General features: G+C 54.6%; 4 protein-coding genes across 8 annotated transcripts; 2 read left to right on the forward strand and 2 right to left on the reverse strand.

Annotated features, from left to right (window-relative positions):
- Nucleotides 1-2: 2 nt before the first annotated feature.
- Nucleotides 3-10,800, reverse strand: VPS51 (VPS51 subunit of GARP complex). The gene is made up of 10 exons (XM_058526457.1): nucleotides 10,230-10,800; nucleotides 9,615-9,744; nucleotides 3,887-4,033; nucleotides 3,586-3,805; nucleotides 2,741-3,458; nucleotides 2,125-2,340; nucleotides 1,701-1,919; nucleotides 1,142-1,263; nucleotides 964-1,051; nucleotides 3-385 (listed from the first exon to the last, which is right to left on the reverse strand). The coding sequence occupies exons 1-10, from the start codon at nucleotides 10,452-10,454 to the stop codon at nucleotides 125-127; spliced, it is 2,346 nt and encodes a 781-aa protein (XP_058382440.1). The 5' UTR covers nucleotides 10,455-10,800; the 3' UTR covers nucleotides 3-124.
- A 2,966-nt stretch (nucleotides 10,801-13,766) lies between these two features.
- Nucleotides 13,767-14,351, forward strand: TMEM262 (transmembrane protein 262). The gene is made up of 3 exons (XM_058526468.1): nucleotides 13,767-13,940; nucleotides 14,051-14,150; nucleotides 14,256-14,351. The coding sequence occupies exons 1-3, from the start codon at nucleotides 13,767-13,769 to the stop codon at nucleotides 14,330-14,332; spliced, it is 351 nt and encodes a 116-aa protein (XP_058382451.1). The 3' UTR covers nucleotides 14,333-14,351.
- Nucleotides 14,352-14,377: 26 nt separating this feature from the next.
- ZFPL1 (zinc finger protein like 1) lies at nucleotides 14,378-18,497 on the reverse strand. Of its 5 annotated transcripts, none has more exons than XM_058526465.1 (8): nucleotides 18,421-18,497; nucleotides 17,891-18,000; nucleotides 17,472-17,583; nucleotides 16,113-16,306; nucleotides 15,949-16,021; nucleotides 15,732-15,875; nucleotides 15,359-15,482; nucleotides 14,378-14,842 (listed from the first exon to the last, which is right to left on the reverse strand). In XM_058526465.1, the coding sequence occupies exons 2-8, from the start codon at nucleotides 17,990-17,992 to the stop codon at nucleotides 14,656-14,658; spliced, it is 936 nt and encodes a 311-aa protein (XP_058382448.1). In that variant the 5' UTR covers nucleotides 17,993-18,000; nucleotides 18,421-18,497; the 3' UTR covers nucleotides 14,378-14,655. The 5 variants fall into 5 exon arrangements, with proteins under 5 accessions (XP_058382448.1, XP_058382446.1, XP_058382444.1 ...); XM_058526463.1 differs by having other exon boundaries at nucleotides 18,354-18,470; XM_058526461.1 differs by having other exon boundaries at nucleotides 18,321-18,470.
- A 119-nt stretch (nucleotides 18,498-18,616) lies between these two features.
- On the forward strand, nucleotides 18,617-25,213 carry CDCA5 (cell division cycle associated 5). Its single transcript, XM_058526467.1, has 6 exons — nucleotides 18,617-18,760; nucleotides 18,972-19,063; nucleotides 19,142-19,207; nucleotides 19,285-19,320; nucleotides 22,833-23,270; nucleotides 23,452-25,213. Exons 1-6 carry the CDS (start codon nucleotides 18,715-18,717, stop codon nucleotides 23,530-23,532), a joined length of 759 nt encoding a protein of 252 aa, XP_058382450.1. The 5' UTR covers nucleotides 18,617-18,714; the 3' UTR covers nucleotides 23,533-25,213.
- Nucleotides 25,214-25,704: the final 491 nt, after the last annotated feature.

Consider the following 25,704-nt stretch of genomic DNA (forward strand, 5'->3'; position numbering starts at 1 on the left):
CGAGGAGGAGACAACACGACTTTATTGGGCGGGACTCGAGGCCGCGGGGGAAGGGCCGGCGGGCGGGAGGCCAGGGGATAGGGTTGGGGCGACCGGGCAAGCCCGTGCATGGCATCGGCCGGGCCTAGCCGCGCTCGCAGATGACCTCGACGACGCTGGGCTCCATGGGCACTGGGTCCGGGCAGCGCAGCGCAGCTGAGGCCACCACTTCGTCCAGCAGCAGGTGCACGAGCTCCTCGTCGGCCACGAAGCGCCACAGGTAGAGCTGCAGGAAGTGGCAGTCCACCTGCACCTGCTGCAGGCCGAAGCGCCCAAAGGTGCGCAGCCGCACACACTCCAGCAGCGTCTTCAGGCTGATCTTGATAATGCCGGTCAGCACGGACACCTGCAGGGAGGGACCCAGGGATGCATCTCCGGACAGCAGTGTTAGGGAGGGGCACTGGATCCCCGAGGAAGGGTGCCCACGTTCTGGGCAGGGGCTGAGAGACAATAAGATGCCAGTAGCTGTGATGGGGTGGAAAGTCCCAGGAGCCCGTCAGAGGGAGGGGGAGAGACAACGTCACAACCATCATCTGGAGGGGAGCGGACACAGAGGGCCCAGCACTCAGAGGCAGAGATGAGGCTCAGCACTGACATGGGGAGGGGGAGGCTACTAAGTTAGAGGGAGAAGACCACCATGTCCCTGAGGGTGGGCTGGGTTGGGGTCAATAGGAATCCCCGGGGAGGACCCAGGACTACTGTGGGGACAAGGACAAGAACCAAAGAGGCATACTAGACCAGCACCCAGACGCCAAGGTCGCAGCAGAGGGCCATGGGATGGTGATGGTGGGGCTCTGGACGAAAACAGCCCTCAGACAGAGACTGGGAGGACAGAGTCCTGGGGCTCCCTGGACCAGTGTGGGGCTGCTTCAGCAAGCCTTCCCAAGGGCCCCTGGAAGGCAGGGGTCACTGGGGACTTCGGACCTTGTTGAACTCCACAGGGCTGAACACGTCAATACGTTCAGAGAACAGCTTCTGGATGTTGCTCAAAAGGTTGGTGTCCATTGGGGCACTAGATTGGGGGAGATAAGCAATCAGAGCCTGCCCTGCACCCTGGTGCTCCTCTGTGCTTTCCTCCTGGAGCTACCCTGACCAGCCAGACCTGGGTGTATAGCTGGGTGCATAACGGCCCTGCTGCCGAGAGCTGCTGTACACGGAGAAGGTCCTCTTGCTGGAGTCGCTGCTCTGGGCCTTGCGCACACCCTCTTCGTACAGGAGCCCCACCTGGTGGTGGAAGGAGGCACTGCAATGAGGCCAGAGCCTGGGGAACCTCCAGCCCACCAGGTGCCCTGGAGGAGAGCCAAGGATGCCCTAAGCTACATACTCATTTGTTACAAGAATCACATTTGTTACCAGAATCACAGGGTAGCCCGGGCCTGGTACCTTGGTAGTACCCAGTCACTATTTATAGAACCAGTGAAGTGGGGCAAAAGTGGGCCACAAGAGTCAGTACTGAGGCCCAATTTTCAGCACCAACCCTGCTCTGGTTTCCTGGGTGACTCTGGGCCTCAGCTTCCTCATAGGTGAAATGCGGGCGATGATGCCACAATCCAGGGCTGAGGAGGAACGAGGCCGTAGATGCACGTGCTGCCCAGCCGCTGCTGTCTAGATCCCCCAGCACCCCAGCCACATCAGGGCCCCCGGCCAGCCTGGGGCAGCACCTGCACGTCGATAGCTGTCGTGTCCTCCACCACCCGCTTCATGACAGCACGCACGTTCCGCGGCTCCAGGGTACTGAGCCAGTCCCGCGTCTCCACGCTCTTGCGCAGCATCTGCGATATCACCAGGCCCTGCACCTTCACGTAGTGCGTCAGCAGCCGCCGCGCCGTCTCCCTGGCCTCCGCACACAGTGTGCTCACGGGCGTCACCGGAGACTGGTCCTGAGCAGGCGACGCAGAGGTCAGACAGGTGGTGGGTACTGGGGGCAGCTCAGGGGCCACTGCCAACCAGGAGCTGGGCACCAGCTGGGCAAGGGGGAGGTTGGGTTGGGCACAGGCAGCTGGCCTGGGTCTACCCATGAGGACACTGCCCAGCCTCCTGGGTTGGCACCACCAGCCCCTTCCCTGCTATGAGCTAGCAGTTCACCTGTACGAGAAACTGCTCATCAGTGAGGGTGAGGATGTAGGAGATGGTGGCCGTCTCGTAGTCCAGGCAGAGGCGGGAGAGCAGCAGGAGCAGGGCAGGTGGCGTGGCACCCCCTTTCTCTCCAGGGCTGTCACAGAAGCTCTGAGCCGTCTGGCACATGGAGCGGATGAAGCCCACGATGAGGCCCTCACGGACACCCTGGCTGCAGAACTCGCCCTGTGAGGAGGAGGCGCCCGGGTACACAGCAGGTCCCCTCTTCCAGGCAGGGTCTGCTAGTGACCCTTTGCTGGGACCTGAAATGCCCTGGTCCCTCTCCAAGGGACAGCTTCATCCTACATTCCAGTCCCCTAGGGCAGCTTCTCTGCTTGGGGGAGGGACGGGGCAGAGCCAGCACTGGACCCTGCCTGCAGAGGTCCTCAGAGCCTTCCACACCCCTCCAGGCTGAGCTGGCCTTCCTCCTGACACAGCCTGAAACCACATCCACAGTGCCTGGGGCAAGGACTGTGGGCCCTGGTAGCTTCCAACATGCAGGATGAATAAAACAATGACCAGAAAAATAAAAAAAAGGAACACCCAGAAAAAGAAAAAAAAAGGAATGCCCAGGGTCAGGCCGTACCCGGAAGTAGGGCTTGTTGGAGAAAGACACCTCCTTGGCGGTGAAGAGGTGCACGGCAGCCAGGGAGGCCTTGATGTGGCTCAGGATGGAGCTGGCCACGTTGGCCAGCAACTCGGCCAGGCCGGGGCCTTCCTTCCCAGCCAGGCGAGGGGCTGCCAGGGCCTGGCGCACATCCGTCAGGCAGCCCAGGAAGGCGGCCCGCAGGCCCTGCAGGTGGTGGCCCAGGCGCTCGCGGGCCACTCGCTCCACGATCTCCGTGGCAGCCTCAGCGAGACCCGCAGCGGCCAGCAGAGCCCCGGGCGCCCGCAGGCGCCGGTGGAAGCGGTCCAGCGCCCGCACCAGCAGCGAGTTGTCACTGCCACCCTGCTCCTGCGCCAGCCGCCGCTCCACCAGCGCAAAGTAGCGGCCGCCCAGCTCCCGGGCGAAGGCTGCCAGCTTCTCGGCACCGGCCGCGCCCTGGGCCGCAAAGAGCTCCTGGTAGGCCGCCGCCACCTGACAGAGGCCGCCGACAAAGCCGCTGCCACCGCGGTCGGTGAACTCTAAGACGTCGGGAGCCGGAGGGGAGGGCCCCAGCTCCGCCTCCAGGCTTCGCAGCTCCTCCTCCAGCCGCCCGCGGCCGTGCGCCAGGAACTCCTCGCACAGCTCCTCCGCCGGCTCGCCCAGGGCCAGCAGCAGCTCCACGCACTCCGCCTGCTCGGGGGCGCCCGAGCCGCCCTCCCTGGGGCGAGGGAGAGGGCGGTGAAGGGCAGGAAGAGAGAATTGGCGGGTGGGGCTGGGGGTGGGGGAGACAGGAAAGCGCTGGGCAGGAGCCCGGCGGGGGTGGGATGCAGGCCCCGGAGCCGCACCTGAAGCGCTGCCGCAGCTGCTGGGCCAGGCGAGCCGTGATGACCTGGCAGTCGTCCTGGATGGCGCGGAATGAGGGCAGGTGCTGGTACTGCTGCAGCACGGCCCGCGCGCGGCCCTGGTAACGCACCGCCTGCCCGTAGGCGCCCAGCTCCACGCACTTGGTGAGGCGCGAGGGCAGCTCGAAGAGGAACTGCAGCTTCCGCAGCAGCGCGTGGACCCCTGGGGGACCGACGGAAGTGGTGTTAGGCCCAAAGCTCTGAGGGTGGCCCACTTTAGCACCCGCTCTGGGCTGGGGCCCACCTGCCAGCTTCGTGATGCGCTCGTGGCGGTCCTGCAGCGTGGCGCTGATGCGCGCACTGAAGTCCGTGATCACGGCCATGTTGGTGGCCAGCCGGTCCATCTCGTCCTCCATCTTCCGGAAATCGTTCTTCATCTTCCGGATGGTGTCTGGGAGGGCAAGGGCGCAGGAGAGGGACAAGGAGATGACTAGACGCGCAGGTGCAGCACTCAGCTTGAGCCACGGTCTGAATGCTCTCACACACGCGCCCCTTCCCAAAGGTGCCTGAGCCGGCTCCTTGAGGGTCGCATTGATGATGGGTGCGATAAGGCTGCAGTGGTGCTCGGTCCCAGTAAACGGGGGGAGGGGTCATTATGTCAGGGCAGCAGGCATCTTCTGAGCACCGCTTGTGTGCCCCTGGCCCTGGTTCAGTGCAGAGACAGCAGGCGGAACCACAGTCCCTGCCCTCAGAAGACGGCCAGATCCAAAGGAGAGCTCAGGGCACTGAGCAGGGACCTGTCTGCTCATCCCCAGGGGCATCCTCCTGCCCAGCGCACTGTGGCACGGGGAGACAATAAATACTTGTTCACCTTTATCTCCTTCCCAAACCTCCCACACCCTTTCACTCCACCTTCTGGAATACGGTCAACCTTTCCCTTTTGTCCTGACAGAAACCTGCTTAAGGAAGCCATTCTTCCTTCCACACCCAAGGAGCCTCAGGGCCTGGCCCCTTAACACTTCTCCATAGTTGCTACTGCTCCTCCCTACAAAACCCCAGCTTCTTGAAGACCATGCCGCCAAACTACACCTCTCTTGTCATCCTACCATCCTCTTTGCCACGCCACTCGGTTCCTATCACTATCACCTCCCTGTGAACATCAACATCCACGTGGAGAAGCCTTCGGACACTCTTGACTCTGTTCTCTGACCTCAATTCCATCCATTCTTGCCTCTGCCTCCTCTGTGGCGCCCTCTCCTTCCTCAGCAAGAACTGACTCCTCTCAAATCCCGGCTTCCTGCCTCGCCACCTTCTGTAATCCCCATCACTCACCCTGTCAACCACTCGAACCATCCCTTGGCCTCTTCAGGAACTCCAGACCCACTGCCCCCAGCATCTGTCACTACTCATAACACCGCTCATGGCGGCCTTCCCTCCTCACTCGTCTTAGAATCTGTGGTCCTCCACCAGATCATCGCCCATTTACAAACCCCCTTGCGTCTCTTGTTCCCTTCCCTCCACTACTTGTCAGCGAAACCCTACCGCAGGTTAAGCCCGACTAGCCACCTACCCCGCACACCTGAACAGCGGAACCTAGGTCACAAGATCACGCCAACTGGCCTCCCTTTAACTGAGGACTTCAAGTCCCACGGTGGCACTCCACACCACCCAGCTGCTCTTCAAACCCTCTCGTGGGTCTGCTTTCCCATTTTCCAAACTAACATTTTCTCTTCAGTCCTCAGAACTCCAATATGTGCCCCCAACTCTCAACTGTTTCACACTTCACAGAGAAAATACAAGCAAAGATCAAGGCTCTCCAAATCTGCAGGGTGAACGGAAAGAGCTGTGCATTCCGCTCTCCCTCTCCCTCTCCAAGGGGCTCATTCAGTCTCGAGGCTGTGGTGACTCAGACATTTCTGCCTCCAGTCCTGACCAGGGCCCTGCCTACCGACCTACTGAATACCCGGATGTGGATGGCAAACAGGCAGCTTAAGTACGAGATGTCCAAAACAGAAATCTTGACTTTCCCCAAACCGGTTCCTCCACTAATCTTTGCCATCCTGGCTCCTGGCCATTTCCCAAGAGTTATCTTTGATGCTTATCTTTCTTTCTTTCTTTAAACGTTTATTTATTTATTTATTTATTTATTTTTTGTGAGGAAGATCAGCCCTGAGCTAACATCTGATGCCAATCCTCCTCTTTTTTGCCGAGGAAGATGGGCCCTGGGCTAACATCCGTGCCCGTCTTCCTCTATTTTTTTCATATGGGACGCTGCCACAGCATGGCTTGACAAGCGGTGCGTCGGTGTGCGCCCAGGATCCGAACCTGCAAACCCTTGGGCCACCGAAGTGGAGCACACACACTTAACCGCTTCTCCACCGGGCGGGCTGGCCCAATGCTTATCTTTCTTTCACCCACATTCAGCCCATCGGCAAGTTGCGTCCAACTACTGCCAACATTTCCCAACTAACTCCTCTAATTCCACTCCTGAACTTACCTTCAATATTCATAAAGGAAAGCAAGGAGGAGGAGCAGAAACACACCTATCGTAGGAGACTTGAATTCACCTCTGTCAATCCACGACAGCTCAAGTGGACAAAAACCAAATGAAGCTACAGAAGTCCTAAACAACGTAATTAATATGGTCAACCTACTTGATTTATATTGAATTCTTTTCAAGATTCCGTAGAGTACAGCAAAACCTTACCACATATTAGCTCATAAAGAAAATCTCAATACATTTACAAAAGAAAAGAAATTGAAATGGTACAGACAGCATTCTCTGGTCACAATGCAATGAAAGTGGAAATTAATAACAACATTAGAAAACAAAGAGATTCCATTATTTGAAGGAAAAAACCCTCACCCTCATTCTTAATCAACTATTAGGTCAAAAAGGAAATCAGGGCCGGCCCCCGTGGCTTATCGGTTAAGTGTGCGCGCTCCGCTGCTGGCGGCCCAGGGTTCGGATCTCGGGCATGCACCAACGCACCGCTTCTCCGGCCATGCTGAGGCTGCGTCCCACATACAGCAACTAGAAGGATGTGCAGCTATTACATACAACTATCTACTGGGGCTTTGGGGGAAAAATAAATAAATAAAATTATAAAAAAAAAAAAAAAGGAAATCAAAATTGAAATTGCAGCCTCTTTGAATGATAATAACAATGAAAACACTCTAGATCAGAAGTGATAGGATACAGCTAAAGCAATGGTCAGAGGAAATCAGTCTGAAATCCCTACAGTAACAACTTAGAATAAACATTCAACTCAAGAAGTTAGAAACAGTACTACAAAAGAAATCAAAAGAAAACAGAAAGAAGGAACTAATACAGCTAAAAGCAGAAATTAACACACTTTTCAAGTGGGAGAACTGATACATAAATCAAGGATCAGGGTCACTGAAAAAAATAAAATATATAAAATGTTAGCTAACCTAATTTTTAAGAATGGAAAAAAGATAAAGTAAGAAATAAGGGGAGAAATAATCGCCTACCACCCTCCTGCTCCCCGCCTCCTCTCTCAACTCCCTGCAGCGATGTGAATGCACGGGACACACTCCCTCTTCAGAGCCTCTGCCCCTGCTGTTCCTCCCCCACCCTCTTCTCCCTGACGCTGCATCTTGCTCCTCAAGGCCCCGCTCAAATGTGACCACCTCAGAGGGCCTTCTCATACTTACCCTGGCAAAGGCGGATCCCACACAAACATTACTCTTTCCTCTCACTCTATTTTTTTCTTATAGCACCTACTACACTTTTATTTGTGTATTCATTTTTTTGTGTGTGTGAGGAAGATCAGCCCTGAGCTAACATCCATGCTAATCCTCCTCTTTTTGCTGAGGAAGACCGGCTCTGAGCTAACATCCATTGCCAATCCTCTTCCTTTTTTTTTTCCCCCCAAAGCCCCAGTAGATAGTTGTACGTCATAGTTGCACAGCCTTCTAGTTGCTGTATGTGGGACACGGCCTCAGCATGGCCGGAGAAGCAATGCGTCGGTGCGTGCCCGGGATCCGAACCTCGGCCACCAGTAGCGGAGCGCGCGCACTTAACCGCTAAGCCACGGGCCGGCCCTGTGTATTCATTTATTGTCTGTCTCCTCAACTAGAATTTCGGCCCCAGGCAGGAGCTTGATCCAGCTGGCTCATTGCTGTATCACCAACGTGCAGAACAGCCCTTGGCCCTCCTTCTCCCACCAAAAAAAAGGAGACGCCTTCAATGAATATAAGACTTTATAGTCTTTATAGATTTAGAATCCCTGACTTCAACACCCACTTTATAATTTTCTCCCTCTTTCTTTGGAAAAAGACAAAATAACAAACCAACTCTATTAAGCAAGAGCTAAGCGTCAAAACATTATATGTACATATTCTATGGAATGGAAAATGTAATGTTTGCAAAATTCCTGTGAGAAATTTCTCAGCATAGAAATTATTTCTTCTGGGCCGGTCCCATGGCTTAGCGGTTAAGTGTGTGCGCTCCGCTGCTGGCGGCCCGGGTTCGGATCCCGGGCCCGCACTGATGCACCACTTCTCCGGCCATGCTGAGGCCACGTCCCACACACAGCAACTAGAAGGATGTGCATCTATGACATACAACTATCTACTGGGGCTTCGGGGGAAAAAAATAAATAAATAAAAATTAAAAAAAAAAAAATTTTAAAAGAAATTATTTTTTGGGCCGGCCCGTGGCTTAGCGGTTAAGTGCGCGCGCTCCGCTACTGGTGGCCCAGGTTCGGATCACCGGCGCGCACTGATGCACCGCTTGTCCAGCCATGCTGAGGCCACGTCCCACATACAGCAACTAGAAGGATGTGCAACTATGACATACAACTATCTACTGGGGCTTTGGGGAAGAAAAGCAAAGGAGGAGGATTGGCAATAGATGTTAGCTCAGAGCCAGTCTTCCTCAGCAAAAAGAGGAGGATTAGCACGGATGTTAGCTCAGGGCTGATCTTCCTCACAAAAAAAAAAGAAAAAAATTATTTCTTGCTGTTTGATGACGGTATTAGCAAATAGAAAGGCACCTACTCATTGAACCTGCTTCAAATCAGATAAAAAAACAATAACTATGTGTTACTACCCCTCCTCCCCGCATTGTGACACCAGCAGAGTAAGAGAGGCCAGAGGTTCACGGAACATTCCCAGGGATTGCAGGTAGACCCTTGGGATCTGCCTCTAGGACTAAGTACACATGGGTCCAAAACTATTACAAAAGTCTGAGTCGTGCATTTCACCAACACAAGTCAGAAGCTAGTGTGGATGATGGCTGAACATCTTCTAGCACTGTCTTGAATTGAGAATAAAGCGGACAGAAGGGAAAAAACCCTTTACATGATGATCTTTCTTGTTTTTTTCTTTTTTGGTGAGGAAGATTGGCCCTGAGCTAACATCTGTAGCCAATCTTCCCTTTTTGCTTGAGGAAGAGTGGTCCTGAGCTAACATCTGTGCCAGTCCTCCTCTATTTTGTATGTGGGACACCACCACAGCATGGCTTGATGAGCAGTGTGTTGGTCCACACCCGGGATTCGAACCTGTGAACCCCAGACCACCGAAGTAGAGCACATGAACTTAATCACTACGCCACCGGGCCGGCCCCTATATGATCTTAATGTCATAAATTTTCTGTCTCTTTGCTTAATTTAAAAAAAGAGAACGAAAGGAGAAAGAGAGAGACAAGTCCATCCTCAAGAGAGACTTGGACCAGAGAAGAAGGCTACCACTAATGAGAGACACTAACACTTATTGAGGAGGCATCCTTAGTGTCAGAGATTCTAAGTGCTTCAGATAAATTCATTTCATTTTAAAATTTCACTTTGTCCTTTCTCCCCTTTGGTCCTCAAAATGACCCTCTGAGAGCAGTTATTACCTCTGTAGTCGTCTGATCACAAAAGCTCTGAGAGAGGTGAGAGTGGATTAATAACACGGCAGGGTAGGAATCTGGGTCTTCTCCCTCTAAATCCCCTGCTGGTTTCCCCAACACAGGAGGAGGACCTGGGGGACGTGGGACTGTGGGGAGTGTATCCCAGTGGGCTCACCTGTGGCTGAGATGAACTTGTTGTAGTTCTCATAGACCAGGGTCTGCATGTCGCTGTCTAGAGCCCGGATCTGTCGCACCATGTCCGTCTCACTGTCCATCAGCTGGGCCAGGGGGCACTCTCTACGCAGCTGGAGGAAACTGGGTGGTTAGTGTTCAGGTCAGAGGGCACTCATGTCCCCCCGCTTGCCCCTAACTGGTGGGCTTTCAGTGCAAGAAAACCCTGATCCCATCCTTGTCAGGAATCCCAGACATGGAGCCTATAAGTAGCACAGCTCAGGAGTTACTGGGTTCGACCCTATTTGGGGTTTATCAACATTTGAAATACTCGGACTCAGCCAAGGCCGGGTCCTGCGCCTGTCAGCGCCTGGGCCACGCCCCCTCTCCCGGGCCTATCAGAACATCAGCCCTGGACACCTCAGACTCCGCACCCCCCCAGGCCATTCCAAATCTGCCCACGCCCCCTTAGATCCAGCTCTGCCCCTGCTGTCCAGCGAGGGTCGTCCTGGCCGAGGGTCGTCTTTATGAACTCCTGCTTCCCTCACCCCCGCAACAAAGTCGGAGGCATGATCTGGGGGTGCAATACATCGGGGGCCTGGCCCCCCCATGCACATACCTTGTCCAAATACACTTCCGGGTCAAAGTGCGCCCCGTTGAGATCTATCGGGTCCAGGGGGTCGGGCCCCGCGGGGCGCCCCGCCGCCTCCCCCTCCGAGAGGCCGTAGTAAACCTTCAGCATCCCGTGCGCCTTCCGCCGACGCTCCGGAGCCTCCGCCTCGGGCCCCTCCGGGGAGTCCCCAGGTGCAGACCCCGGGCCGGGCCCAGCGGCTGCCGCCGCCATCGCTCCAACCGCAGCCCACAGGCGTGAGGCTGGGAAGGGGATGGGGAGGAGGCACTTCCGGGAGCCATAAAGTTGTTGTTGAAACGAGGCAGTCCTTCATGTGAAACGTCCCCCTGCAGCCTGGGTCCTTCGAGGCTAGAGTTCCCCTGCACCTTTCCTCCCCGAGCGAAGAGGTTCCGGAAAAGCCTGGGTTCCCACAGCTACTCAAGTGGAAGGATGTTGTGGGACTGGTAGAGTTGCTGCCCTCCCAGAAGGAGGGCGGGTCGTGGCTCCCAGCCCTGCACGACTGCAGGCAAGGGTCAGCGGATCATGCCCCTAGATGCAGAGGACGGAGCGCGGGCCGCGGAGCCCGAGAGCGTGTGCCTGGCATCCTGCCATTGCCTCGTTACCTGGACAGCGGCCCAGTTTCCCCTATTCCTAAAATTGGGGTACATACTTCACAGGGGCGCTGCGAGGATTAAATGTACGTACAGTTCGCCGGATGGTGCCTCTAGCGTAGTGTTCTCACGGCCTGATCCTCTGAGGTGCATCAGAATTGCCTTCAGAATTACCTGTGGCGCCTTATGAGACTCTGGGCTCCCCTAGACCTAGCTTCTTTTTAAAAAGTCCTCAAGTAGTTCTGATGCATTTAAATTTGAGAACTCCTATTGTACCGCGCTTAGAAGACAGACTCAGCAGATCTTAAGTGACTGATGGGATGTGCTGAGTGAAGGGCTGGGCCAAGATGTTGGGGATAATTCTCAGATTTGTGATTGGAACAAACGAGGTGAAGAGCTGAAGACAAGTAATGACTTGGAGTTCAAATTGAGACACGCTGAGTTTGAATGGCTGAAAAGGAGATAAAGACTTTATCAATGTGGTCCTTGAAACATTACTTATGACGGGCTGAGGCATTGAGGGTGGGATGGAAATGACTTTGTTTAATTCTTCTTTGGGAGGGGTCTTGTGGGCCAAACACAGCCCACTGCCTGTTTTCATATGGCCTGTGAAGTAAGATTTTTTTTCATTTTTAAATGGTTGAAAAAAAATAAGAACGACATTTTATGGAGCTGTTGTGATTAATGACACTGAAAATTATATGAAATTCATATTTGTGTCCCTAAACAAAAACTTTCATCAGAACACAGCTATGCCCATTTGTTTACATATTACCTATGCCTACTTTTGCACTACAACAGAGTAGAGTAGTTGCAACAGAGACTCTATGGCTGGCAAAACCTAAAACATTTACTATCTGGTCCTCTACAGAAAAAGTTTGCTGACCCCTAAGTCTATGAGATGTTCAGAGGCTGAATAAAAAAATACACATGAAGATTTCAGCCTATGAGGCTATAATCTTAAGAAAATGAAGAGCAGAAAAATTTAGATCTACTCCAAGAAATCTATAAACTTAAAAAAAAGTTGTAGAATACTGTCAAGAAAAATAATCCAAAATTTGGAAATAAGACCAAGAGTGTAACATGTCCTTCCAATGTCACACTGGGGCATTATCTCACAAGCCCACCGAAGGATTATTATTATTATTTTGCTGAGAAAGAGTAACCCGTTAGAGCTAACATCTGTTGCCAATCTTCCTCTTGGCAACATCTCTTGTCAATCCTTCCAAAGAGGAGGATTGGCATCGGATGTTAGCTCAGGGCTGATCTTCCTCACAAAAAAAAAAAAAAAAAGATGCAGGACCACATTACTGAGGGGGAACCCCCTCACTGGTGAGTTAATACACTTTAGTTACATGTTCCTTCCATACTTACATAGCTTGTTTTTAACTTTTTGAAAATTAAACTTTGACAACCACATATGGTGATTTTTTCAGGTTTTTAAAATTATGCATGTGTATGTACGTGTAGGTGTATAAAGTTATATCAAGAAGTGACCCAAAAGACACCCATTCACCATACTGTTGAAGGGGTTACCTCTGGAGGAGTGGGGGTGGACGAGGGAGACGGTTACCTTTCCCTCTGAATGCTATGTATTATGCAACTCTTTTACAAGAAGATATTCATACACTACTTGGATAATTTTTAAAATGGCATTGAGCTAGGAGCCCTAATGTATAAAAGTTCATTTGTATGCAAATGAGAACTAAGGTGCAAACAATTGTTTCAACAGCAGGACCACGGCTGGGCATTGGGGCATCACCCCTCTAATATGTTAGGATGGGGGTGTGAGGGGCTGTTGTGATCAATGACACTGGGCAGCAAGCCTGGGTGGTGGGGTCAGGCTCTAACCCTCCCACTTCAAGGCAGGAGCCTTCGGGTCTTGGCGTGACCCGGGACCTAACTTGCGGGGCAGACAGGCAGGCAGGAGGCAGTGGAGGCGGCCGAGCTCAACATCAAGGCCGCCCTCTTCGTCTGCTTTAGTTCCCGGGAGCTTGCGTGTCCCTCCACACCATTTCTGGCTGTTGTTCTGGCTTATCTGTTGACAGTCCTGGAGGTTTCACCTCTCACACGCACAGAGGAAACGCTTTCTTCTGGGCTTCTAACCGTCCCTGCCCATTGCACAGCCTCAGGTGGAATCGGATCCCAGTCTCAGTACCAGTGCCCTCGCTCACTGGCTGTGAAAGCTGGAGCTGACAACCCCTCTCTGTGCTTCTGACTCACAGGATTTATGCCACCGGCCCCAGCTTCCTTCTGGGACTGTTGGAGTGACAGAGGTGATGGGTGTGAAAATGCTCTGAGGGCCAGAAGGGAAAGCCAGGCAGCATCAGGTCCTAGAGGAACATCTGGGGAGAGGATGGAAAAGCCAGTTGCTCTCCGGGCCACACAGGGGAGGGCATGGGGAAGGTCCCAGGCCAGCTATGGGGAATCTGCTGTCCCTTCCCTTCCCTCAGTTCCTCCCCATTAGAGGCTGGAGCAAACGCTTGGAGCTCGGGATCCAGCCCAGGCCTCCCTCACCTGGGAATGCCCTCCAGCTATACATCTGGGTCCTAATCTCTCATCTGCCTAAGTTTTGGGGTGCACCTAGGACATGCCCCTCCACTTTTCTGAGATCCAGTCCTTCATCTGTAGAATGTGCCCACACTACCTCCTCTGGTAGGGAGGAGGCTGAGAGGACTCAGTGGTCAGACCACTGGCCTGTACCTCTAGTCCACTACTCCTCCACAATTCCAAGCTCCCTGGCCACCCATGAAACACTCCTGTATTGGCTGGAACCAATGTTCTAGACTCTTGCCCCCTCCAATGTTCTCCTGGTTCTAGAATCTCACTGCTATTCCAGACTGTGCACTCTAGAACCAGAGGCTCAGCTGCTTGTGCTGGGCAGTGTCGGCTTACTCAGCTCTACCGTCTGACTTGAGTCTCTGCTGCCGCCAGGATGCGGTGGCGGGACCGCGTGGCTGTGCTCTTTTTCCCACAAGGCATGATGCTCACCATGGCTGCAATGATGCTCTTCTTTATACACCTGTGCATCTTCGCCAGCGATGTGCACCACTTCTGCGTCACCCACCACTACGACCGCATGAGCTTCCGCTACACAGTGGTCCTGATGGTAGGCCGGGGGCAGGGCTCAAGGGCTGGTCAGGGAGGCCCAGGGGCTGAGGGAAACCCTTCTGCTGTGTCAGTGGGCCACTCTCCCCTGGACGGTTCTCCCGTCTACAGTTCTCCCAGGTGATCAGCATCTGCTGGGCCGCCATGGGGTCACTCTACGCTGAGATGACAGATGTCAAGTTTTTTCGGTGCTTTTCCCTGACCATTCTGAGTGAGTGGGAGAGGGGTGCATGAAGGGAGAGGGGGAGCTTTGGAACCCTGAAACACGGCAAGGAGGGGGCAGGGAAGGCTGACGGGGGCTCTTTCCTCTGCCCAGTGCTCAACGGAGCCATGTTCTTCAACCGCCTGTCCCTCGAGTTCATGGCCCTCCAGTACCGGGAGGAGAACCACTGAGGACTGGGGACTGGGCTGAGAAGGGGGAAGGAAAAGGCTGCTTCGGGTATTTTAATAAAGTCTGTCATTTATTTCCACCTGTCATCTCCTCTGTGGAGTGGGGGATGGGAGGCTGGAGACCCAGGAAAAACAGGTCAAGAAAATGCTTGACCTACAGGGACCCCAGGCCCAGCCTGCGGCCACTCTGGTGGACTCAGCTTTGGGCCTGGGATCTTAGTGTCTCAGGCTTGAGGGAGAGGAGCAGAGAAGAAGGGCCCCCAGATCTCCCCAGCTCCCCTCCTTAGGCCGCCAGGTCCCAGGCTGGCCCAGCCACAAGCAAGGGCTCAGGAGGGACCCACACGGATGTGAGGGTTCATGAGCGGGTCCAGGTTAGGATCGCTGTCAGCTGCAGCCCGGCCCAGGCGAGACATGAGGGCAAGGAGGGCCAGGAAGCCCAGTAGCCCCAGCAGCAGCAATAGCCCCGCCCGCTGGAGCAGGGTCAGTGGCCGCTTACGAGACCCAGCCCGGCTCCTGCAGGGACGAAGGGAAAGTCAGATCAGGCCTCAGTCCCTGGAGGCCCCTGTGGCCTGTAGCGGAGCCCTAGTCATGACACTCGTCTTCTGGCCCCAGCACCACCATCCCTGAGCCTCGTCTCCGCGAGTGTGCCGTGGGAGGGATCACCCCTGCACCTGCCCACTACAAGGGTGACTGCGCCACTCACACCAGCTGAAGCAACAACTGTTCTGGAAACTGGAATGTGTCAGGCACAGGGAGAGTCACAAAGGTCAGGTAGTGTCAGAGCAGGAAGTGGCCTCAAAGTGTTCGTGTCCAAACCTCCTATGTAGCAGTTGAGGAAACAGCCTCGGAGAGGGGTAGACCCAAGACTTCTACTGCCAGGCCCAGGCCTCTCTGCACAGCTCCAGTACCAGCTACCCTCACTACCCACAACAAGCCCCTTTTGTCATGAAATCGTCCTGCCTGGGGCCTCTGGCTCTCACTTCCTCTCCTGCCCCTTCCTGGCTTCCTGCCCCACCTGACCCTGTGTACCTGAGCAGCTGGGCCAGCCAGCCCAGGGCAGGCCGGCGACGGTACTTGTCATCATCGCAGTCCCCATGGAGGCCTGGTGCCCGGTCATCATCCCGCGTATCATACACCTTCCTGGGGGCTGAGGCTGCAGGGACAGAGCCACCAGCATCCACAGGCTCAGAGAAACTGGCCGGTAGTGGGGTGGGGAGAGGGGAGGCCAGCTCCTTGCCCTTCTCAGCCTGACAGAGCACCTCGGAATTGTGGGGAGGTAAGGTCTGTGCTCGGAGTGAGGAAGGGTCCCGCCAGGTGGGTCTCTGGACCCCTGAGCTCCCTCCACACAAACCACCCCACTCCCTTTCTATCCTCCTCTGGCCTGGACAATTCCCCGGCTCACCGTGAGTCAAGGGCTCGGGATTGCCCATGTGGATCACCGTGTGCTGCTCGGGCCTGCTCGGGGAAGCGGGGGGCCGGGGGACTTGGCTGTAGAAAGCTGGGGCAGAAGCGCTGGCTATCGCTTCTTGTTCAGGGGTACCACTGGCTGTGGGCAGGAAGAGAGCTGTCAGCAGAGCAGGGAGGCAAGGGTCCCAAAGGCAGGGGAGACCACCACTTACCATTAAAGCTGGACCAGTCAGAGAAGTCGGAGGTGTTGAGGGGCTCAGGCTCCGGGCTCACCACTTCATCGATCTGGAGGAAGGAACCTATGTCACCAGCCTGCCCAGTGCTGTCCCCATTCACCCATCAGCCCAGGTGGGACCCAGGGCAGAGGAACTCTCACCAGAGGAAGGCCCAGTCCTGCTCGGGCCCAGTTGACTGTGGCCAGCTTCTCTCTCAGCGTGGAGGCCACGGGGCCAGCCAGGTTGGCTGGGGGGAAGATGGGGCCACTGCAGCTGGGGCACTGGTAGCCAGCAGGTGCTGTGTTTCGGGGGAGCTGGGCAGCACGTTCATTGAGGCAGGCCCAATGGAAGAGATCTTGGAGCCCACAAAACAGGAGAAGAAGCATGAGGAAGACGACACAGCAACAGCCCCCAGCCCACCACAGGGATATATGCACAGATATATGTAAGCCCAGAGCCCTCTCCCCGCCATCCTCACCCCAGGTCCATTTCATCAGTGTTCCCTAAGACTCTGGCATTCCTGGCCATTGTTGTCCAACTAAGTCAAGGTAGATACTACCAAGCTCCCCAGCCCACCAGGGGATGGGGGTGGGTGGGAAGAAGATGCCACCCACCCTTTCTGTGAGTCCTCTCTGGACCTGCTCTCATCACAAGCTCCTTCAACTGACAGCCAATCAAGGACAGTTTCAGAAAAGGTTCCTAGACATACACAGGCCCACACACGCATGTACACATCCAGGAGCACAAGGGTACATGTGTTTACACATAATCAAACGCACATGCCATCCCTTGTATCTACACTTACGGGCACACTAACTCTCACACATCCACATCTACACGCGCACGCTTGCTAACACTTGAGAACTCTCACCCACGCATTCTCCTGCAACCCCACCCCACACGTGTTCATATGTTCACACATATTTACCCATTCACTCACCCACAGGTACTAAGGAACACACCAATACTTATGTAAAGACACAATGCATGTGAAATTCACGCACATATACACATGCACTCATACTGAGAAGCACAAGGGGAGCCCATTTTTTTGCTAGCTCCTTCAAAAAGTGGAGCTAAGGTTCTTACAGCAGTCAGGTCAAGGTCATGACACGTGTCTGCTGACTTCTTTTAGCTGACTTGACTGCGGAAACTCACTTCCTCTCTGGTTAATCTTGGAATCAGTAATGGATCCTGAATGTCTGAAAGCCCCATGCTTTCAGCTCACTGCTGGGCCAGCCAGCTACTGCTCGCAGCCACAACCACACCCACAAGGTTGACTGGCTCTCGCTCAACCCTCAAGATTGAGGGAGCTCTAATTTTTAGGGAAAGACACTGAGGCCTAGAAAGGGAAAATGACTTGCTTGAGCTCACACAGAAGGTAAGTAACCTAGGAGGACTAATCTGGGGCTCCAGCCTCCCAGGCTTGGGGGTCTCACTGTCCACATGCTTAGGGAGGGCCTGGAAACTGGTCACCAAGCTGGGCCTGTCCTGATCCCCCCAAGGTGCCCAGGCCTCACCATAACAGATGAGGCGGGTCGTCTCCCGGGTGGCCAGGGGGACGTTGCACAGGCGGCAATTGGGGTTATAGTCGCTATCTTGGAGCCACTGCAGGTAGGACTGGACGATGCACTGGAGTGGGAGAGAGAGGTCACAACTGGAGCAGGGGCTCCACAGCCCATCTCTCCAAGGCCCAACTGCCTTCTCCCTCATCACAGAGGAGACTCATCCTTTCATTTGCTCAATAATAAACATTTATTGAGCACAGACTGTGTGCCAGACTCTGTCCTAAGGGCTGGGGATAGAGCAGTGAACGACATAGACCAAGTCCTCGCCCTCCTGGAGCTTCCATTCTAGCGCCGGCCCTTCAGGGATTTGGAGGAAGCCAAGACGGCCTGCCCACCCAGCGCCCCGCGCAGCCCCTCCCCTGAAGGCCCACCTTGGTGTGATTGGCTACCAGGCAGTGCTCGCAGACGTTGACCCGGTGTTCGAAGCAGAACAGGTTGGTCACCTTCCTCTTGGGGCACTTGCAAAGCCCCATGGTAGGCCCTGCGGAAGGGGCTTGAGTTGGTAGGGAGCCGGGTCCTGCTGGCCGCCACGACACACTCACCAGCCCAGTCTGTTTCTACTCTTTAACTCCCCTAGACACTCTCGTATTCGCCCCAACCCCAAATTCCTGTCCACTGCCCCTCTTCATTCTGGGCCACGCCCCCTGCATAAATACCGCCTCTGGAGACCCCTCATTCCTCCTGCATCCTTCCCCCGGCCGACCCCTCCATCAGCTACTCTGCGATACCACCGACCCCGCCCCCACGGGCCCCTCCTGAACCCCACCCCCTCCAAGCCCCGCCCCCACCTCCTCCACAAACCCCACTCTCGGTGTTACTGATCCGCTGCGGTACCGGTCTCGACGGGTGCGAGCGCCGGTCCGAGGCGCGGAAGGACGGACGCCGCACTCAGCCAACCCACCACTCTGGTCTCTCCCCTCGGGCTGCTCCGATTATCCCTCCGCTGCCACGTCTCTTCCGGGTGCGGCGCGCGCTTATGACGCCAGAGCGCCGCCGGCCCCGCCCCTGATGACGCTAGACGTGGAGACGGGTGAGGAGGGCGTGAGCCGGGCACCGTGGCCCTCCCGCCTTACGTCACTTCCGCTTCCTCCCGGGCAAGGCGGGTAATTCGAACGTTTCTGTCTCAGACGGCGCTCCGGTTGGCGCGAGCCCCGGCGGCGGCAGCGGCGGCGGCGGAGATCGAGACCGGCTAGATATGTCAGAGAGGCGAACGCGGTCTGGAGGGGCCGCCCGGAGCTCCGGTGAGCGGAGGGCGCGCGGGAGAGATGGGGTCGGGCCGTTTGAGGGATGCAGTCCCGTGAGGAAGGACCTTCCCCCGCCGCTCTAGGAGGCTCGTCCCTCCCGGAAGACGCCCCCAAAGGGCCTGTTTGGGAGCCTTCTCTCGCTCTCATCAGAACCTGTTCTCTAGACTTTAGAGTCTCCTATACCTCCTAACTTTTTTCTCTTTTCCAGGGCCCGCGGCCCCATCTCCTAAGTCTCTGCGGAGGTCCCAGCGGAAATCAGGCTCTGATCTCCCGAGCACCCTCCCTGAAATCTGTGCAAAGGTGAGCCCCGGGTTCCTCGGTTCCTACCCCAGGGGCCCCTGGGCTAATGTAGAGCTCATGGTCACCCCTCTTCTCCAGGCACCCCATGCGGCTCCAATCAGAAAGCCTATCGTCTTGAAGAAGATCATTGCTCACACTGCAGAGGTGAGGGCTGAGAGAGCTTGTGGGTGGGGAGCCAAAATGGGAGCCGGCCATGTGATCAATTAATGTTGTCTCCACAGATCCCATCTGTCAACTCGCCTCGCAGGAGCCCTAGGGTGAGTTCATTTTCATCTGCTTGGTTGAGTGGAATCCAGGACGTTCTAGAGCTGGGGAGGGGCATACTGGCTGCTCACATCTGCCCAGGGAGCTGTTTTGCAGTATTTTGAAACAGTTTGCCTTCGGAGGCCTGCGTGCATTGCCAATCTTGCTTACTCTTTGTAGACTTAATACATTTAGCTCTTGAGTTCCTTGATATTCTCTACCATTTTCTTTTAAAACTTGAGCTATGTCCTAGCTACTCTATCTTTTTTCTACTCCATCTTTCCTCAGTTTTTACTTATGGTTGTAAGATAAGTTACATGTACAGTGTTTTTATTATTTTAGCAGAAATCAAGATGTTTCATTGGCAAAATCTGGGCTTGAAGATACAATGAATGAGAAATGCTAACTGCTTTTGAGGAGCTCATGGGGTGACCAGTCAAGTGGGGAGAAAGGCATATGAACAAGTGATAGCATAGTGTGCTGAGGACCATGATAAGGAAAGAACTAGATGCTATAAAGGCACCTAACCCAGACCAGGTGGCTCAGGGAACATTTCACAGAAGAAATGTTTAAACTGAGTCTTTTTTTTTAAAGATTTTATTTATTTATTTTTTCCCCCCAAAGCCCCAGTAGATAGTTGTATGTCATAGCTGCACATCCTTCTAGTTGCTGTATGTGGGACTCGGCCTCAGGATGGCTGGAGAAGCGGTGCCTCGGTGCGCGCCCGGGATCCGAACCTGGGCCACCAGCATCGGAGCACGTGCACTCAACCACCAAGCCACGGGGCCGGCCCATAAACTGAGTCTTTAAAGACAAGTAAGAGTGTTCGGGGCAAAGGAAGCTGTGTTTGCAGAGACCTGGAGTCCACAGAAAATCACCAGGTTTGGGGAACCACAGCTTGTTTGGTGTGTCTGCAGCAGACCTTGTCCGGGGCGGGGAGCATGCTAAGCCAGAACAGATCTTCAGAGGCTCAGGAGCTTGGGCTTCACCCTTGGCTCTGCAGGCAGCCTTTGGAGAGTTTTAAGCAAGGTAGTGACTGAGTTAAGCTTGAGTGTTTTAGAAAGATCCCTCGTGGGGCTGAGTGGAGAATAGGTTGGAGAAAGCCCACTGGGGCCCCCAACACCAGATAGGAGGACTTGACGGATATCCTGAAGTGAGATGGTGGGGGCCTGAAGTAAGGTAATGGCAAAGTGCTGCTCTGCCACCCCTCCACCCCCACCCCGGCTCACCACATGACCATCCCATCACACAGGACTCAGCTCAAACGACACCTCCTCCTGGAAGCCTTCCCTGACCACTCCATCCTATCACTGTCACATTTCTCAATGTAGTTCTCCTTGGGCCTCATCGATAGCTGAGAGGATTTGTTTGCATATTTGTTGACTTGAGGCCAGGGACTTCTGCCTCCCCCATGGTGGCCGCTCATCCTTGTTGGTTGAACGATAGATTCATGAGATAGCGAGCAAGAAAAGCTGCAAGGACTTGGATGACTGCTTGCCTGTAGGGGATGAGAAAGAAGTAGTCAGGGGTGACCCCCATTTTATTCAGCATCCCTTTTACTAAGACTCGTGGGGCAGATCCCAGAGCTTGTAGCCAGGAAATGTCTCCCTTGATAACTGACATACTTCCTTCTATTAGACCACAAGGGTGTCGAATTTGTCCTGTTTCCTGCCTTGTCTTGGCTGCCAGAAAGCTCAGTGCCAAGTTTTGTGTAGAGTAGTCACCCCTTATCTACACTTTTGCTCTTCACAGTTTCAGTTACCCGCAGTCGACTGCAGTCTGAAAATTTTAAATGGAAAATTCCAGAAATAGACAATCCATAAGTTTTAAATTGTGCGCCATTCTGAGTAGCATGATGAAAACCCTCGCCATTCCACCCAGGACATGAATCATCCCTTTGTCCAGCAGATCCATGCTGTACATGCTCCCCGCCTGTTAGCCACCTAGTAGCCGTCTCAGTTATCAGACCGACTGTCGCAGTATCACAGAGCTTGTGTTCCACTAACCCTTACTTAATAATGGCCCCAAAGTGCAAGAGCAGTGATGCTGGCAGTTCGGATATTCTCTTACTGTGCCTAATTTATAAATTAAACTTCACCATAGGTATATACGTATAGGAAGAAACATAGTATATATAGGGTTCGGCACTATCCGTGGCTTTGGGCATCTACTGGGGGTCTTGGAACGTCTCCCCGGCGGATAAGGGGGGACGACTGTGTATTAGTTCGCTGAGTCATCAACACCTGCTCCATGCAGGCCTCTGCTGTAGGAGCTGAGCATGGGCAAGGTCAACCAGACAGATGAAGACCCCTGCTCTCAGGAAACTCACATTCTAGTCGGGGTGGCAGTTAACCAGTGAACAAGTACTCTCAGATAGTGATGGCTGCTGTACAGGAAAGAGGTCACTGACAGAGAGTAACTAGCAGAAGTGAGGATGGGCTGATCTAGATGCCACGGTAAGGGACGGCCTCCCTGAGGAAGCAGCATTGGAGCTGAGAGCGGAATTCTGAGGAGCCAGTATGTAAACCTCTTACTCCACATGTCAGAGTAAGCCCTTTCCTGTTCACAGCCTTGCCGTGGCTCCCTGGGTCTCTCAGAACAGGGGTCTCCGTGGGTGTCCCCTTACAGCGGCCTACAGAACGACCTACAACACCCCCCGTTACCTCTCAAACCCCATCCTCAGTTCCTCGCCTCACTTCCTCGTGCTTCAGCCATACTGGCCTTGTTCTTTGCCCCTGACTGGCACACTTGCCTCAGGACTCTTGCACCTTCTGTTCCCTCTGCCTAGAACACTTTTCCTCTGGATAACTCACTCCCTCACCTCCTCCAAGTTGTAGCTCAAATGCCACCTCAGTGAGGCCTACATTGACCTTCACCTACTTAAAATTCCAGCCCACCCCCAGTGCTCTGTCTTGTTCTGTTTTTCCAAAGTGCTTACCACCTCTAACGTACCACATGATTTTCCCTGTTCTCTGTTCCCCCACTAGACTGGAAGCTCCATGGAGACAGGGGTTTTCTCTCTTTTGTTCCCTGCTGTTCTCCCAGTGTCTAGACCAGGGCTTCGAGCGGGGTGGGTGACCAGTAAGTACTTAAGGACTGGATGGACATTTTAGGAGAATCATCACCAGCTGTGTGGCAGGTGGCCCACAGAGCACAAGGATGGCAGCAGAAAGAGCAGTTAGGAGGTTGTTGAGCTCATCTGGGTGACGTGATGGGGGCTGGCGTCAGTTAGAGGTGGCTAGATTCCGGTAACGTTTTGGAGACAGTGCTGACAGCACCAGCGGGTGGTGGCAAGTCTTTGTGTCACAAAAGCAGACTCCTCAGAAGTGATGATGGATTGTTCTTTTCTCCCCTCCCCACATCTGTCTCAGGGTCTGATTTGTTGTCGCCTGACCTGTCTCCTCTTTTCCTTTTATGTGTTTGTCCTATGGGTCTTTCTTTCCACCCTACATCTCCTCGGGCCTTCCTGGAAGCAAGTAATACAGCTAAGTAACAGGGAGGCATCCCCTCTTCTGTCCTGGTACAGATTGCTTTTTTCTTGGAGAAAGAAAACAACCCTCCTAGCAAGGAACCTATGAAGGAGGACCTCTTCAAGAAATATAGTGTCCCCGACACCCCCACCACCACTCCTGTGCTGCACCCCCTGAATGTCGAGTCCCACTCAGGGGAAGGAGCCTTGGACACTAGAGACTTAGAGATGTCCAAGAAAGTCAGGCGGTCCTACAGCCGGCTGGAGACCCTTGGCGCTGCCTCCACCTCCACCCCAGGCCACCGCTCCTGCTTCGGCTTCGAGGGGCTGCTGAGGGCGGGAGACTTGGCCGGAGTCTCGCCTGTGGTGTGTTCAAAGTTACCCGAGGTCCCCAGGGTCCCCGCGCAGCCCTGGGCCCCTGACGCGACTCTCCCCGGAATCTCCCCGCCAGTCGTGAAAGAGAAACGAAAGAAGAAGAAGGCGCCAGAGATCCTGGTGAGTGAGGGGCAGGGGCCTTCCTCCACTGTCACATCAGACACACAGGGACGCATGCCAGGCTGGGGCTCACCTCTGGCTGTTTTGGGGGAAAGGCAGCACCTGCAAGGTGCAGGGTAGAGATGCTCCAGCTAACATGCCCCCCTCCCCACTCACCTGCCCCCCATTTCTCTTCCCCCAGAAATTGGAGCTGGATGAGTGGGCCGCGGCCATGAATGCTGAGTTTGAAGCTGCTGAACAGTTTGATCTCCTGGTTGAATGAGATGAAATGGGGGTGTACCTGGCCAGACTCTCCCTTCCTCCCCCTGTACATAGTCCCTTCTCCCTGTGGAGAAGACACTTGGAGTCCTCTCCCCTGGTCTTGTTACCTGTGCGTGTGCTGTTGATACACATGAGGCCTGTCCTCTTCTGAGGGCCTGTGCAGCTTCAGGAAGTGGGGCCTGCCTGCTGTCCTGCTGGTGTCCTGTCTCTAGTTGAGGCCCACCATCCTCTCCTCCTACCTCCCAGAGTATTCCAGCCACAGGAAGTTAAAGGGCTGGAGACTCTGGGTGAGAGAGCACCTTTGCCCTCTGCTCTTTTTGGGAGATGTGGCTGCTCTGCCCAGCCCCAACAGAAACAGACACCGAGGGCCATAGCCGGCCTCAAGCTTTCTCTCCTGAGTTGCCTTCTGTTGGTTGCTTGGTTCCCAGCCACGAGCCCGTCTCTGTAAAGAGGCTTGGGTTTCCTCTGGATTCTGTAGATGGTCCAGGAGAGAATTCATGGATTGGGGCCAGCTCTATCTGTGAGGAAGAAGCTGGATACTCAGCCTATAGAGTCTTAAGTTTCGAAGGAGAGAAGGAAGCCTTGGTTGGATCTCAGACCACAAGCCTTTACTCCGCAGAAGCTGTGTTTTATAGTTCTATGTTCTGCTGTTGAGATGTTCGGTTAGATGCCAGGCTGACAGAGCTCTGGCTGCTGGGGGCAAAGAGGGCGCGTTCCAGGGTGTGGCCGCCAGGTGCCGCAGGCTCCAGACGTGGGGAACCTGAGGCTCAGGATGTCCAGACAGGACACCTGCACGGGCTGGGTCGCTCACACCTATTTCTTACCAAACACAGTGCACAGCGTCTCCTCAGCTCTAGAAGAAAAATTTATGGGTTGAACGGTCCTGTTCCCACTAGCATTTTGCAGCTTCACCTGTAAAGTTCTAGGAAGCTTTTCTCAAGTGGCAGAAGGGGACAAGGGTTGATAGCAGTTTTAACTTTTAGCTTCTGTAATGTCCTCTCCCATGAGGACACCGCCTGAGGTAGGTGGTAGGAGTTGAACTGGGGGGAAGGGGGTCATCTCATTGTCTCCGGGGAACCCCACTCCCCCCAACCCCGTTTCTGTTTTCTCAATACTGGTAAAGGTGTGCTTTCAGAGGCTGCCCAGCCATGACCTCCACCGTGCCCATGCACCTTTTGATGTTCACAGGTTCCTAGAAGTAGAGGCTAAGGGGTGTGGAGGGGCTTGTGGGTAGCAGAGAACGTCAGGGAAGATAAGCGCTTGCCGGTTAGGGGACTTGAAACCACGCAGGCCTGGTGGGCGCCAGTGAAACTCTTTATGAGGCCTGGGAGCCCCAGGCCACCTGTTCCACGATTCGCGTTCTGTCAGACCATGCAAGCCCCCTTGCCCAGTGGGCCCAGATGCCCTCGAGCTGGACCACACCTGAAGAATCCTTGTCCTCGCTGTCTGGCGGGGCCAAACTCACAGGGGGTGTCTTAGTCCTGCAGAATCAGGAGTAGCCAGACTATGTCGAGTTGATGTCATCACTGCAAACTTCTCTCTGTCCCTGGAAAACTAAGAATGTAGAGTTTAAGGAAAAATTGGGGTTTCTTTTTTAAATAAAAAAAAAACCTGATTAAAGAATTTCTGCCTGTTCATAGACTGTTTTCTTTTAGTGGGTCAAAGGCAGAGCCGAGGTGTGAGGCCCAGGAAGCCAGGCCTTCTTTGGGCTGTGTCACCACGGTTGTCCTTTTGTGCAGGGGGCTGCCAGCCTGGGATCCAGTAGCCCTGTTGTGAATCACTGCCCCCTCCCCCATATCTATTTCTTCTGTCCACCACCCACTCCCCAAGGCAGAGCCACCTGGAAAGGAAGCCTCAAGGGGATTCCCATCCCCTCCTGTCCTAGGAGGAAAGAAGTCGAGTGTGGGGTGAGGCTGCTAAGAGCTTCATCCAGGGCCTGGGAACCAACCCTCTCTCCCCTGTCCTGGGTCCAGCCTTGTTCCCCTGTTCCACCTCCCTGGGCTCCTGGGAAGGAGCCGGCTCCTCCCTGGCCCAGCCTGGATGCTCTACAGCAGTAGATGCAGAATCCCCAGGGGAGCCAGGCAAAGATGCGGATTTCCGGGAATTTTCCCTCTCGGCCTGAGGAGGCCCCGGGACATCCGTGCAGCTCCACGCAAGTGGCACAGACCTGTCT

This window comes from Diceros bicornis, chromosome 31 (assembly GCF_020826845.1).
Source record: "Diceros bicornis minor isolate mBicDic1 chromosome 31, mDicBic1.mat.cur, whole genome shotgun sequence".
Lineage (NCBI taxonomy): Eukaryota > Metazoa > Chordata > Mammalia > Perissodactyla > Rhinocerotidae > Diceros > Diceros bicornis.

Bases quoted from the DNA above. Each gene is read 5' to 3' on its own strand.
- TMEM262 (XM_058526468.1), top strand. From the start codon at position 13,767: ATGCGGTGGCGGGACCGCGTGGCTGTGCTCTTTTTCCCACAAGGCATG. The intron at 13,941-14,050 runs GTAGGCCGGGGG...TCCCGTCTACAG, and splicing joins GCTACACAGTGGTCCTGATG to TTCTCCCAGGTGATCAGCAT. The intron at 14,151-14,255 runs GTGAGTGGGAGA...TCCTCTGCCCAG, and splicing joins CTTTTCCCTGACCATTCTGA to TGCTCAACGGAGCCATGTTC.
- VPS51 (XM_058526457.1), bottom strand. From the start codon at position 10,454: ATGGCGGCGGCAGCCGCTGGGCCCGGCCCGGGGTCTGCACCTGGGGAC. The intron at 3,459-3,585 runs GTGCGGCTCCGG...CCCTCGCCCCAG, and splicing joins CAGCTGCGGCAGCGCTTCAG to GGAGGGCGGCTCGGGCGCCC. The intron at 1,920-2,124 runs GTGAACTGCTAG...TCGCCTGCTCAG, and splicing joins ATGAGCAGTTTCTCGTACAG to GACCAGTCTCCGGTGACGCC.
- CDCA5 (XM_058526467.1), top strand. From the start codon at position 18,715: ATGTCAGAGAGGCGAACGCGGTCTGGAGGGGCCGCCCGGAGCTCCG. The intron at 19,064-19,141 runs GTGAGCCCCGGG...CCTCTTCTCCAG, and splicing joins TCCCTGAAATCTGTGCAAAG to GCACCCCATGCGGCTCCAAT. The intron at 19,208-19,284 runs GTGAGGGCTGAG...TTGTCTCCACAG, and splicing joins TCATTGCTCACACTGCAGAG to ATCCCATCTGTCAACTCGCC.
- ZFPL1 (XM_058526465.1), bottom strand. From the start codon at position 17,992: ATGGGGCTTTGCAAGTGCCCCAAGAGGAAGGTGACCAACCTGTTCTGC. The intron at 16,022-16,112 runs GTGAGAGTTCCT...TCCTTCCTCCAG, and splicing joins CAGGACTGGGCCTTCCTCTG to ATCGATGAAGTGGTGAGCCC. The intron at 15,876-15,948 runs GTAAGTGGTGGT...TCCTGCCCACAG, and splicing joins TGACTGGTCCAGCTTTAATG to CCAGTGGTACCCCTGAACAA.